Source organism: Malurus melanocephalus, unplaced genomic scaffold, assembly GCF_030028575.1.
Source record: "Malurus melanocephalus ecotype Western Australia unplaced genomic scaffold, MMel_1.1 scaffold_10, whole genome shotgun sequence".
In the NCBI taxonomy this organism is placed as follows: domain Eukaryota; kingdom Metazoa; phylum Chordata; class Aves; order Passeriformes; family Maluridae; genus Malurus; species Malurus melanocephalus.
Window position 1 is genome coordinate 2856151 of NW_026623242.1, and position 15398 is coordinate 2871548.

Genomic DNA, 15398 nt, shown 5'->3' on the forward strand with positions numbered 1-15398 from the left:
GGGGGGTGGGAAATGGAGGCTAGATCAACTTTTCAAAAATAGTCCAGCCTCTGTCATGATCATCTGTTTCTGATTTAGTCAGCAAGCTACATTATTTTGACCAGTTGTTTCCAAGTTCTCTCCTAAAACAGGTAACAAAATGTCTCTGTAGAAAATTCGAGACTGGCTTTTAGGAAAGGTACCAAAGACACAAAGTAACAGCTAAGWATCAGGCAGTATTACTACCTACTGAGTAATTCAGTCCTCAGCCTCTTGAACAAGTATGTTCTGGTGACCTTTGTTTATTCTTGGGATTTTGAGATCAGCCTAATGCAATTGTGTATTAAAACAAGTTTTTAATTTCAGATACACCACCATCAGGAAATACGCTTTGCCAGAATCATCCTGGTTGAGCATTTGAAGCGCGTAACAGGGAAGGCATCTGTGCCTACCTTATTCCTGTAATTTTCCCTAGCTGTTCCTTGGAAAAAAGAATACTGGACCAGACTGGACTTCTGAATGGACACAGTAGGACTATATGTTTCTTATGAGAATACAGTTCGGTTTTATTTTAGCTTTAGGATAAGTGTTAATTTTTTAGATCTGCTCAAGCTCTGTTTAAATGCCCCAGGTAACTGCAAGACCCTGGATGCCAAACACACTGGCTAGAGACAAACAGAAAATGTAACTCAAACTGTCCTAAATCCAATCAGACCTCAGCATGTTACACASCAGCTACGGTAATTTAATAAAGAAACTCCAACTGCCATGGTCTGACCTTTCCCATAACAACAAGTCCTAGATATCAAACTGCAGAATCATCTGCTTAGAAAGATCCTCTAACCTCTTTCGCACATTTGAGACACTGCATAGTTTATAAGAGCGAACAGTTTACAGTGAGGACATTCTGTCATCTYAGAGGGGAACAGATGTACAACCAGTCCTACGCATTATTTCTTGCTATGTCCAACTAAAAAAAATTATCTCCTAATTAATAAAAACTTCTGGAAGCAGAACTTTCAGACAGTTCATAAATCACATGCACATTCAGATTTAATTCAAAGAAAAATCCCAGCCTTAAAAACAATGTAGATCTCTCTTCAACATAAAAACATGTACAGAACGACTATCTAATGAATAAATGCTTCAAGGTAAAAAGTCGTGCTGATCAATTAATGTATTATACAATATGCCATAGCTATGTACAGCAAACCTCTAATTAGGTAGTCCTGAAAATAAGCAAGACTGGTAGCTGCAAGGATCTACAGCCAGCGGCCCCAGGCAGAAGRGATGCAGGGCACGCTGCTCTTCACCTTTTGTGGCAAGTGAATGGAATGCTGCTAGAAACACTTTTCTACTAAAAACCCTCATCCTCTGAAGTGGGGTAGAGGGATGTGTTACTAAGCTCTTTTCAAGCTTAAAGGAGAATGCAGACAAATTGACCATCTGGGTAAAACTGGCTAAGAGTTTTATTTCTTTAAGCAAGTTTGTGATTAGGACCATATTTCATTTACAGGGCTAAATATGTATGTACAATGCTCCAAAACACAGAATCCTACAATGAGTGAGGGGGAAACAACATTCATTTATGGCCACTGTGCACCATTGTTAGTATCCTGACCTCTGTGTTTTAGTTGGTTTAAAAATAAACAAACAAAACCCCCACACATAAAATCTCTTACATACTTACTTTTCCTGCACCAGAAAAGGATACGGAGACACAGAATAACCTAACTACATCCCCCAGCTGCAATTGCTGTTTCTGTGTTACACAAACTCCAGAGCATTGCTAACTTCACTGGTGTGAATTACAATCTCCAGTAGCCAATTCTGCCTACTTCTAAACAAACACAAAGTCTTGCTGAGGGAAAACAGCATAGCTGCAGGCTTAAAACCTTTATTGCTCTGAAAAAAATCTTTACAAAGATGTGCTGCAACCAGACAACTACAAATCAGGGAGTAGAGAAGAAGCAGGAGAACAGATTTTTCCCACAAGACTGGTTCTGAATAAATGCTACTCACACGAACAGTGTACTATTTCTAAATAGATCAGGTCTTTCCATTTTGAAGTTACAACATTAAAATTTCAGTACTAGATAACAGTTTATATATGAGACATATTTGATCTATGTTGCTAGGATAGGTTCCCCTCACACAGTTTTTTGAATTTATTTATTTCGGCTGGGACAGAAATCTCTGACATGGCATGTTCCACAGGAAAAAACAAACAAACAAACTTTCCCACAAAATATTCTTCAAGAAGTGTATTTAAGTAGGAGAGATCATAGAAGGCAAGACAAAAATGACTGACCATTTCACAGCAACCATAAAGAATAGAAGACTTATGCAAATAATTTTACTTTCACTGCAAGAGAATAGGAATGTGCTCARAGATGTGACTGTATCTCCAAGATTAATGTCTAAGCTTATCAATCTTTTAAACATCTAACACTGACCAAACTATATGCTGGTTTTTTTTATAAACGATTTGCATAAAAAGCATAGTTATTATGACAGAAAGGCAAAGTTAAGTCTTGTTATCATCAAATAAAATCTTAGTACTTGGCTATTGGAGGATTGATTGCACACAAAATACTTCACAGGAATCAAACTACTAGAGGATGCAGTCAGATAATATATGAATCTATCYTTCAAAGTCTAGAGAATTTTTTAGCTTCAGTTAGGACAAACAGACTTGGAATTTAGAGCTAATATAATAATGGTGAGCTCTATTTAAACACAWTTTAGAGCAAAGCTCTAAGTGAAGATTTAAGAATAAAATCTAATACTTCCTGTTTTTAAAGCCATGATTTAGCTTTGACTAGATAAACCCTGAAGGAGCCAGTCCTCCTTCCTGTTTTATTTCCACTCCCCATCAAAGTGACTCACATAATGTACTGCAAATAGAGTTCACAAGGCTATTAATATCAAGCCCATCCATGAACCCAAATACATTTTCAATAATAAAATGAACATGTAAACCTATTTAGAATCTTGTTAACATATAGTTACATGCCACACAAACTGTCAAAGACTAGAAGAAAGATGGTTCTGAGGAAAGATATGAAAAAGAGCAAGCAGCACATAATAGAAAAAGAATTTCAGAAGAGAAGCGGGCAAGCATAGATAAGAATGTAACTATCACAGTAAGTTTTAGAATGCCCATTTTTACATGAAACTCTGGACTGAAGCCAAGAGACTTTAGCGGGATTTGCATGAGGCCCTAGAAGTGGAGAATGTCTCATTCTTTTTTGTTTCTAAAAACGAACACTGAAAAACCTCAATGCTTGCATTATCTATACACACCATACTTGCATGATGAGCCTGTAAGGAAACTTGTGGGGTAGGGATAAGGAGGAGGGAAGGGAAGAAGAGACATTATCAAGGATTGGAGATAGGAGGGAAGTCATCTGCAGCAGTAAAATGGAACAAACAGAAGGTAACAATCTTCTACATAAATATATCTCACATAATGCAACCACAGAAATAATAATTGCAATATTGTCTTTAAAGACAACACATTCTCTTTGGATTTTTTTCTAGGTAATCTGTTTATTTTTACAACAAAAATAATTTTCTCTATCACTTTTTATTTTTCTACCTTCTTTTAAAAAGACTGGTACTAGCACTGAGTTTGTACAAACATTTAATAATGGGCAATACTAAGAAACTTACCTCAAAGTACAGTGGGCTACAGTATACACCCTTCTCATTCTATTTTTATACGGTGCCAGAGCCCCTGAAGCTAACCTGACAATAATTCCAGTAGAATACAAACATTTTATGGATAATGTATTTTAGCTTTGTTTTCTCCAACAGTAAAACTTGTTTCCTTTAGCACTTTAAACAAAATAAAAATATCCAGAAAAGAAATGTCTGTAATGTAAATTCAATAAAATTTACAATGCGTTTTACTACTGATGGCAGTTTCTCAGGCTTCTTCCATACTCTGTCACAATAAATACCTTAAAATTAGTTCATTTTCTTTTTCCAGCTACATACACAGACTATTAAATGTGTAGATGAGACAAGTACAGTACCTGGCCTTTTATTATTAGATATTTTCACTGGAATGCAGTGAACCTGAAGTCAGTACTCCCCTGGTCAGTAGCCACCCATAAACACCTAAAAGCAGCAATCACACTGTATCAGAAGAGTCAGATTTAAGTTGACCCCTGGCACATCATGGGCACACATTCCACTGATGCTGGTGAGGAATGATGGACAGGTTAATTGCCTCGGTTCTCCATTAATTGTATTACCAGGCACATGTTTCATACAGCACTACCCGAGCCCTAATCTCCAGCACACCCTTTTGCTGAAGTCACAGCTGCTTATCAGATGGAAACCCGGGCATGCTCATTCCTTCCTGTTTTCCGAGCAGGTAACTCCATGAATGCAGGCAGGAAGGAGACATAATGCACTCCAACAGGCACCTTGCCACTGAGAAAGATGGCCCCCTGGGAGCCTTGCTAAGCACACTTTCCCTGTAGTCCATAACACCATCTATGCACACAGCCACGGGCGAGTCCTGCATAAACTTTAAAACCCACAGCAAGCACACCAACACCCCCTGCACATTTCAGCCTCTCTTGTTTGCAGAGCAGGGATAGCAAAATCCTAATAAGCAAGACTCATTACTAAAAAACAAAACCACGCTCCGCCCAAATTCCCAAAGTGCTTAACATTGATGTATAGCATGTGGCAACAGAGAGAGCAACTGAATATTGGTGTTCACTGAGCATCAGAATAGGATAACTAAGCCACATAATTCTCACCGAAAGAAGCTTTCAGGACAGCTACTTTGCAAGGTATTTCTGAAAATTTCTGGTGGAACCATCTGGTCAGTTTGTGTTATTTTTTGTCTCTCCAGTGACAGAATCTGCTGAAGGGATATTAACATAGCAAGTCAACTTTGAAACTTTTAGGTAAAGATAGGGGGTACTTTAAACAACTTTTCCCTCAGTGAGCAGAATCTGGCCTGAGGATGTTTACAATGTCCCAAGTTGATTGGAATTCTAAAAATGCAGACTGGCCTCTAGAAAATCTAGATCTAAACCAAGCTATAATTAGCATGCCATCACTTTATCTCAGTCCAGAGTGTATCTGAAAAGACTTTTTAGAGTGGGGCTCTACTACAAAAGTCACTCCATTCTTTCAATAGTTGACTGTCTTTGTCCTCCTAAGGAGGTCATCAGGTCTGTTAGAATCCTTAAGACTGCTTCCCACAATCATTTTTTTTTCAGAGTAACAGTAGCACTGTATCTTGAACAATGAAAAGCCACAGATCATACATATATATTGAATATTTTCCTTTTGGTAATGCACGCTAAGATTTGCTTGCTGAAGAGTCAGTGTCTTTTTCACTGGGGTGGCATTAGGCAGGACGGGTTAATATGAATACACCAGGACCCATTCTCCAGATGATGCAGCTCTGCAGCTTTCTCGACTAACACAGAGTGCACACACCGCTCTGAGGTTGGATATTGGATGTATTAGAAAACTGAACTCCTGCCAAAGATATTTTATAACTTTATTCAACAACACACCTGAAACAATATGAAAGAATAAAGGCATTTTCTGTGCCTTCACACAACTCTGCTTACCTGCTGCTGAGACCATACAGGGCCTCTCACAAATATACAAATCACCTACAAATCTTGAGGGATTTAAGGATACCTWCTAAAGAACACCAAAAGATAACGCTCAGTTTTGTGAGCCAATGGGCTACATATTTTAAGCTCCTTTCTCCCCTCATTTATGGATAGCTTAGCAGATGAGATACGCAATTAAATATCATAGCTTCCAAATCAGATCTGGAGACTGAACAGTCTGCTGCCAGTCTAGAATACATTGTTCCTAGTAATTTGGCAGAGTTGCTCCCAGTAATCCAGCAGGGGGGAATTTCTATATGGTGATGTAAACCACCACAAAACAAACTGGGCATCTTTTCATTTGTTTTCCTTTGAGGATCTTAGTACAGATTCTGCTGCGTACATTGCTGTTACAGCCTACACGCATCAAATAAACACACTGTGTAAATCTCACCTCAAATTTATCAAATACAAATCATACTTGACTGTCTAGGTTTTTATGCAGAAATGACTGGCTTAGTGGGAGGGAGGAAAGCACTCTATTTCTTTACTGCAAGGTGGCTCAGGCACCCAGAGACTCTGTAGAACCTCCACCTCTGCAGATATTCAGAAGAAGAGTGGGGAGGGCCCTGAGCATCATAATAAACTTTCAAGTGAGCTTGGCTTTGAACAGGAACTAAAACTAGATAGCCTCCAGACCTAAATTACTTTATGATCTGCCTGAAGCAGGTGAAGCTTCTGATGTGAAGAGTGTTTAGATACTTCTCTTAAAAAACTACATGCAATCACCTTCTGAAGTGGTAATACATAGGTCCCTATCACCCTCCCCAACTGGGCTTCTAAGAGTGAATTTTTATATCCTTGCAGAGCTCTGGGTCTACACACATCAATCAGAAGTCAAKCCTTTACTTCACATTCTTCATTATCCAAGTTTAGATGGCAATATAAAATACTAGATTATTAGATACTAAATACTACCCAATACTAAATACTATTAGATAAAATTGGAGTAAAACCTAGATTAACAAATAACATGGGAACAATAGCCATTCGTGATAAAAGTAAAATTATATCTGTTGGCTTTACAGGCATTACTATGATCCACGGGATATTGTATTCATCATCAAGAATTTCCCTATCAGGAATATCAACTTACTACATCACATTGATCTCAGTTTTATAGTATTTAAATTAATTTCTGTTTCTCATCATCAAGAAGCACATTTTGCCATCTAGCTAATTGGCAGTACACTAATAAACCTATAGAAGCAAGTGCACTGCATGTACATACAGTCTTTTTTGTGTCAGTTTAACTGAGAAAAGAGAAATAGAACTTCAGCCCATTGACCAAAACTGAAACTTCATTTTCACCAAAATTATATAACCACTGTTGTCATAAAACTTCCTTTTAGTATGAGCAAAAATCCCCCCAAATTAGACCCTGTTTCAGTACCATTCCCTACCACATTCCAGGTGACTCTGAAACCACATCTTAACACAGGGAGAAATCTCTTACTATTTAGGAAAAAAAACTGAAAGAAGAGAGGATCACAAAGTATTTTTCCCTGCCCCTTTGCTTTACTGAGAATAACAACAAGGAGAGCTCACACAGTCTTCTCACAGAATTTGGCAATGGAGAAGGAGATATATCAAAACCTGAATGATGTTTCAGTGCATTGCTCAATCACAACCAAGAGAGGATGTTTTTCCAGTTTTAATGCTGGTGGAACTCAGACAAGCTGAACACCTCATGTTATCAGGCTTCAGGTATCTAGACTGTAGAAGCCAAAGTTTCAATCTCTCAGGTTGGATGAAAGGTTTTTGCCTACCTGCACAAAGATAAGTCACCAGAGTTCCTGKCAGAAAAATCAGAATTTAGTCCTATCATCAAAATGTCAGCTAAGTTCTCTAAAGGTATGAAAATGAGGATGTGGATAATTACTAGTTTCTACTGGAGGGAACTGTACTTATAGGAATTAACCTCTTGCATGGATGAATAACATAATCCAATCTAATTCTGCCTTTGATGAAACCAAAGCAAACACAGTTTAAGTAATTTTAAGATATACAGTAAAACAAGGGAGGAGGCATGAAAATGTCTTTATGATCATCTTCCAAGAAGAATACAGACTTTTATATCTTTTAAACACAAGTGTGGATTTGATAGGAGAGGCTACAAATGCCTCCTTCAAGTGGTATGAAATGGGATTAGAGGAACAGATGATGTTTCTAAAGAATGAATTCTCTAGATAGTTTTATATCTCTTATCAAAGCTATTTCATTTACCAAATACAATAAAGCAGTTGGTTTTTTTTGTTTTTTGGGTTTTTTTCTTAAAACTTAACACATGTACATTAAAATGCATATGCTTATAAAGAGATGAACATTAAAATGCATATGCTTATAAAGAGTAATCCTTTTGATATCTTTAAAAAAAATCTGAAAATTCTCCCTTCCCCCCCCCCCCCCCCCCCTCCCCCAGTTACGGTAAGAAATTACCAACCAAAGAGAGATAAATTCAAACACCTATATACCTATATGAGGCCAGAAAGGTGATTATTGATTTCCAGGACATTTTCTCGTAAGGTTTGAGACTGAAATCCTATTTTTGAAACTACAGCACAGGACCTTGTATCAGAAGGCATTTTTAACACAGCCTCAAGTTATAAAACATGTCTTTAATTACAGTACCACCTAGAACAGGCACTTGCAAGACGGGATCACACATATTCTAAGCTCCATTAAAGACGATTCTCTTTCTGAAATTGCCACTCAGGACGCTTCCAATTCTCAAAAATGTAAGTGCTGGGATAACATTTGCCCTGATGAGACRTATGATGCTTCAGCCAGAGTGTGTTATTCACGCTTAAGCAAGAGGAAGAGGAAACTTCACAGAGGTTTGTTAGAGCAGCCCTGCCGCCAGCAAGAGCCCAAGAAACGCCACCTATACCCCGATTTAACTAAAACAAAAAGCCTTCTCTCCGCTCGTCCCACCGCCCTTACCTTCCACCGATCGCCCAATGCTGTGCAAATGGGTGAGGGAGGGGTACGCGGCATGAACCCCCTTCAGGTACTCCTCCAGCTCCTTGGTGTGGTGGTACTTGAACTCCAGCGCGGCCGCCACAGACAGCTGGCAGAGGATCAGGATGCCCACCACGTCCTAGGAAGAAACAGACGAACGTCCCTGCAGGGGCTGGTCGCCGTGCGGCGGCAGCAGCCCGGGTTAGCGGCCAGCCCGCGGAGAGAGCCCTGCCACCGTGCCACCGTGCCACCCAGCCACCCAGCCTGCCGCCCGCCCGCCCGCCCTCACGGGAGCAGGTGCCTTCTCGCCCTACCCCGGCCGCCGCCCTCATGCTGCCGCCGCTGCCCCGCCACTGCAGCCCCGCTCCGGGCGGGGGCCGCCATCCCCCGCCGCGGCCTCGCCCTGCTCCTGACTGACGGAACCTCCATCCACTCAGCTCCCCATGGCCCGCCCAGGGGTCGGGGCCGGGGGGGAGACATCCCTCCCCTYGTCCCTCCCTCCTGCCCGCCTCGCTGAAGGCTCTTTACCTGCGTGCGGCACTGTGCCTGTCCGGGCCGGCGGCGGGGCCCTCACCGCTGCTCTCTCTTCGCAGTCCCTGTTGGTCTTCCCTCGTTTTTCTTACCGGAGGGGTTGAGCGGTGTCTGTAGGGATTTACAAACTAAACAAACARCTAAACCGGGGAGGGGTGCAAACGTTCACGTTTTGACTTTTGGTACTGTTTTGATTCACAAGWAGGGTTGTTAAATAAAACCTGAACTCCTCCTCAGCACCTGTGGGGTGTGATCAGGACTAGCAGCACTTGGGGCCCAGAGACAAACCTGCTGCATAATCCGTGAGAGAATTGATCTGCAAATCCAACAAAATCTCTACCTAGCGCTATTTTTGTTTTGGCTTGTTTTGTTAAAGATGAGCTTTTAATAGGCTTGTATTCACTTATTAAAATGAGTGGATTCTATCTATAGAATTAAGTACTTTTCTTGGTTTTCCACTAACCACATTGCCTTGGGGATATCTTGGTCTTGGGATTCACCACAAAGACTTTTTCATCACCTTTTGTTGTCTTGAAGATTAAAAAGAACTAAGAGAAAATTAAGCTGGCCTCCAGCAACAAAAGTTAGGATAGTGTTTACATTTACTTTAAATTAGGAACGTGGATATAGCTGAGTGTTAGAATACAACTAGAATACAACTTGAAAAAAATCATAACCAGCAATGGGGTTYCATCTGCCTTCTGAAATTTACTATGCCTTCTTCTGAAATTTACTACACTGATCAATGTCAGAAAAGCATGTTGAATGAAATGAACATATGAGCCAATCCCAAACAACAAATCCTATATTCCAAAYAGAAGACACTATATTTAATAAAAGCTCTTATTAAACAAAAAGTTAMTGGTAAATTTTAAAGTACCATTTATTTACCATGAGGTTTTAAGAAAAAATGTCAAAACTATATTTTAATTCAAGCATGTGTAGTATCCCAATGTAGCAGTGGTRTATATATCTAAAAATCCAAGATATCCACATATAGACCTGTCTTAGTGCATGGGAGACACTTCCATATAATATATGACRTACAACAAGGATCTATGCAAATTACAAAGCTGCTTGATTAGAAGAGATATGTAATATTATACTTCTGTTGATTAGGGCTCCTTCTAGTATGGTATTCTGGGGGAGAAGACACACCCAGAGCCTTTCTCCAAAATGCTGACTCCAGCTTATTTTAACTCTTAAAACTTGACAAAACCCTCTCTTATCACAAAACAAAATTCTTGCAAGACTTAAATACAGATGTCTTTACATTCTGTAYTAAAAAATAAAGAAGTTGATAGTTGATTTTGATTATAGTTATCTGCTATGTGAAATGGGAGAGAAACTGTGGGGTTACACTGCAAAAATGAACAGAGAAGCAGGAGGAAGTTATCAAGTATGTGAGCTTCACATTTGAATGTATTTATTTGGCTTAAATATACTTATTTACAGGCTCCTTAAAAGATGATCTGRAGACACAACTTGAGTAAGCAGGGAAGAAAATATGCTCAGGTGGTAATCCCACATAAACATACCTGGGAACCTTCCCAAGATAATCATATGAAATCAGAGAACTCTGTCTTCAAGACAGAGTAGGGTGTTGGCAACACAGTAAAAACACAGGGGGTGTAAAACCTTAATCTCAGTGAAATAACTAAAATCACCTTTGATACTAGGTAATCACACAGCGTTATCTCGTTTGGAAATTACACCACCCTCTGATGTAGGCAGCATAGTCATGGTTAAATGAGAGTATTACTGCATATAGGAGTGTTCAAAATGATAGACTGTTTCTGCACCAGGTGCTTGCAAGTTAACACAAGCCAACCTATTTGGCAATATTTGAGTTACATGTGACAGAATCAAAAAACACTCCCCCTCCTCCCCCGCCGCCCCCCTCAGCCTGCACAAAACTCCAAGATACACTCGAATCGCTTTCACGAGGTCATTTTAAGACAGCTTGAGCAAGTAATATTCTGGTATACACAGTTGTGGTAAAAGCAGTATCAAAGATCAAATCCTGCATGTAAGTAAGTCAGCAGATCTCCCATTAGCATGAGAAGTTTAAAATCAGTGATTACGTGTGTAAAACGGATTGCAGTTGTTCTCAGCACTGCAGTGGGCAGTGACCCTTATGAGGAAGTGACATAAACAGAGAAGCCTCTTGCTGCAATAAGCGTTATTCTCCTCTCAGTGTCATTCTGGATCGTCCATTCAAAAGCATCCAACAAGTAACTATTTTCGTTAGCACCTGAGAATGGAATTTGTGGAGAAAATCCGCAATTTTTCACGTGAACTTCGCACCCGTGATTTCAGCAGGGAGCTGGTTGGATGGGACTTGTTGTGGTGCTCTGAGTAGCTGCGTTGCCCTCTAGTGACAGGCACAGAAATTCCTGCCACAAGCAACAGGCACGGACAACTCTTCACACAACAGTTAGATAGCACCCTCACACTGGCACTTCACAGWCTCAGTTGAGATAGAGAAGGGCCGCAAAAGGATCTTCTGGAAACTTGTGTGACTTTGGAGATCCATTCACAGAGGAGGTCTTGGAATTTGAAATCTTTCTCAGTGTTTTGTCATCTTTCATGCAGAATTCCCGTACTTTACAAAGATTAGAAAGACTATGTAAGTGCACTACATTATAACTGAAGTGTCAAAATATTTTTGGTGAGAAACTCAAAAAGAGGTCACTAAYAAAGATTAAGCCTTTTGAGGATCACCACTGCTATTTAAAACTTCCTRATCTGAAATCATGTGCCAGGCATACAGACTACAATTACATTGTCTTTACATTGATGTAACATTAAGAACCTGACATCAGATTTCTCTGGGGAAAAACCACAAGATAAAAGCTTTCTCAAGTGAGATGGACCAGACAAGCGTGTTCAGTACAAGTGATGACATAGGCACATGAACTTGATAGGACAGCACAGTCCTGGATTAGCATGAACCCAGATACCAATCACTTGAATAAACATCAATGAACCCATTCTGGTGCATAATATCTGCACTGAGGAATTAACAGGCTGATATTAGCATGGAAAAATGCAGACTCCTTTAAGGAAGAGCACCAAAGCATCAGAAATCTCTCAAACATTCACCAACTGATTAGTTGTCTCTACCACGCTGACAGTTCTCGGTTGAAGCATGCATATTTGGTTTATAAATGTCTTCCCCTCCATCCCAATGTAAGGATTACCCCTGGAGAAGAAAGGGATGCCCTGCTGTGTCTGGTAATCTGCAATTACAAAATTATTCCCAGGGGGACTATTAGTAGCTGGCATTGTTTGGAGCTGTCCAGACARGCACTGATTCAGCTGGAGAATCTGGAACCACAACCAGTTTCCTGATAATCCTCTCACTCATCCCAACAGAAAAATCTGCACACAGCAGAGATTTTGAGCTACTGTATGACAACATGTTTTCATGTGCTATGGTAGAGCACATCAGTTCTACTCCACAGTGGGTTGAAAAAATGGAAACATGATCTCATTCAATTTAAAGGTCGAGTGTTGTGTCAATAGTATTGTAATACTATTGTAACATTTTTCAGCTTTATCTTTCACCTCTTAAATGGGATTATACTTGACTTGCCCTTTCAGCAGTCCACACAGAGCTAGATGTAATTTGAAAATAAATTATCCTTGGAATGGTAGAACTTTATTTTGCATCTAAGGCATTATGTGCCCCTGGGTAGGTCTAAGAATAGGGAAAGCCAGAAAGATTTGGTRGGAAGTTCTGTGGCCTGTGGACAGATGAATTTCAGGGAAGCAAGCAAAAAAAAAGGAAGGTGAGGAACAACCATAGAGGTCTCGAGAGGGTGAGAGGGGGCTGGAAGGGTTATAGATACTGTGGTTGAGAAAAAACAATCGACAGGATTTGGCAGGTGAGTTCATATGGAAAAGGACTAAGAGTAGTCTTTCTGCTCACTAACATCTTGCTAATCTGACCTCAGGGCAACAAAATTTGAGGGATTTAAGATGTTGACATAGCAATTTGCCAGGTCTGCTAATTTGTATGTGAAAAGCATTGCAGTTCATACCAGGGAATTCGCAGAGATTCCTCATAGCTGATTTCTTGTTGCTATTAAGCAATACGTTTGAGCAGTCTGAAAATTATCCCAAGAACTGGATTCATTTCAGCTTTAGCCATTTGGAAAATTTGTCAAGCTTTGAAATAGTGTTTTGCCATTTCTGCTAATTACCGTCAAATCAAAGTGCCTTTTTAATTGCCATTGTCAAGAACAATGCAACACTCTTACTCACAACGATGGCAAGTCTGCCTCCTTWAACAAAATTCCTCCAGGCCACTTAACATATCTGTTTCAAGTAAACAATGGTGCCATTTCTTGAAAAGGAAGTTAAGGTCCTTTTTGGAAAATTTAATTGTTAATAAAGCAATCCTTTATTTTTCTGCACTGATTTATGCATAATGAATGCACCTCTACACAGATAGCCAAGTAAAGAGGGTGCACTGAAATCTCCTGTCAGTGAAAAGTACACATTGTGATGTTTTGAACTAACCTTTTTGTTTTGGGAAAGAAATTAAAAGGGAGCTTTCCAGATATACAATAGCTCTGAGTCTGCTGATTGCCAGATTAAAAATGAATGCACCTCTACACAGATAGCCAAGTAAAGAGGGTGCACTGAAATCTCCTGTCAGTGAAAAGTACACATTGTGATGTTTTGCACTAACCTTTTTGTTTTGGGAAAGAAATTAAAAGGGAGCTTTCCAGATATACAATAGCTCTGAGTCTGCTGATTGCCAGTTTAAAAATGAATGTTTAGTGGTGCAATAAACAAAGATGCCTCAGTGAAAGCATGTGTGACCTCAGTGAAAGCAGCTGGCAAGAATTTTCTTGGATTAATCTGTACTGGCTGTGTTCTGGTTAGACTGTCATTTATTAAACCATATGGCTCTGTGTGGGCTCCATTTCTCTAAAGATATGGGTATAGTTTTGTAACCAGCTTAAAGTAACCWAAAACTGAGACTGTCCCAGAGAGAGGTAGCGCTGCCAGTGTGAGCACTCAAGCAGCTGTGTAGTTGGTTGGATCGTGGAACTGATGCATCTGGAAGCTAACCCAAACACACACWCACCATCCAAAGAATCTCTATTTTCACTTGGGTCAGCTCCCTAATCCATGTGGGCGCTGGCCTTGGCTGGGGGAGCAGAAGAGCCAGGTGGCTCACGGAGAGTGAGAGTGAACTGAGAGTGAACTGCTGGCTCAGGGGAGGTAGGTATGGGATTCCACAGGTCAAGAGAGAATCTCTGGAAGAATAGGCTGAGCTCACAAGAGAGACTGTTGTGCTGTGCCTCTCTTCTGACACTGGCTTGTTCCCTAGAGATACACAAAGTCCTGTTACTTTTCTYCCCCGCTAATGAGATGAGAATATTAATGTTGAATTTAACTACAGATTAATTTGTGCTCCTCAAACAGTCTTGTAATGACACTTAAACAGAGAAAGACAACCCTCTTACAAATATGGAAACCTCTGCTACCCTTAGTCTGATACTGTTGCCTGTTCAGTACAGAAAATGATGATARTGCATGAATAGATCCTCCAGCCACATGAGCCTTCCAAGATAACTGTCATGACAGAAAGCTTGTTAAGGTTATCTTGAGACAGCCAGTACTTACAAACACAGCAGCCTGCATAAAAGAGCACTGGGAAGAATAGCTTTTACTCACAAATGCTTGTAAGTGAAAGAAAARCTGCTCCCATGGTTGTTCTGGAGGGTGGCTAAAGAGCAGCTCTTAACAAGACACAATCTGCACGGAAATAATGTTTCAATACTCAGGATTTGAAAGTAGTTTATTTGAGGTCATGAATTGCTTAATCAGAAAACCCAAAATCAGGACGAAAAAAGTTGTTCTGGTGACAGCAGAGAATTTTTTCCCTGTTAGTTCATCTTTTACAGAATTATCAGAAAACTATAAAAGTAGGCAAGATTTGGTATGAAGCAAGAAGGACCAGGTAAGTTTTAATTTGGTCTTAGTTCAGTGAATTTGTATACAATTCAACTTGCAATGTTATTTATTTACAAATACTTTAAAGTGATTTATTGCTTTAGAATGCTTTATACTTAAATTAGATAATGAAAAAAACAAATGTTTTTTACAAGAATGCTTCCCTAAAAGGAGCCCCTCAGCAATTTTTCCTGTCAAATCCACACACAGAGAACATGTRTAGGATAAGGGATGCTTTAGCATTCTTAGCACATCCTTGGTATGGATCTTTCAAATAACATACATTACAGCAGGTTTAAG

The 15398-nt window shown here is 39.8% G+C and overlaps 1 protein-coding gene across 2 annotated transcripts in view; it reads right to left on the minus strand.

The window, feature by feature from the left end:
• Positions 1 to 8990, minus strand: part of CPM (carboxypeptidase M) — a 27969-nt gene extending 18979 nt beyond the window's left edge. The window contains exons 1-2 of one of the 2 annotated variants that reach the window (XM_057377536.1): positions 8909 to 8990; positions 8577 to 8733 (exon numbers count right to left, since the gene is read on the minus strand). In XM_057377536.1, the coding sequence (XP_057233519.1) occupies positions 8577 to 8733; positions 8909 to 8926 (175 nt within the window). In that variant the 5' untranslated portion in view covers positions 8927 to 8990. Of the gene's footprint in view, positions 1 to 8576; positions 8734 to 8908 lie in introns of those variants that run through there. The other variant, XM_057377544.1, reaches the window with a different exon arrangement.
• Between the last annotated feature and the right edge of the window lie 6408 nt (positions 8991 to 15398).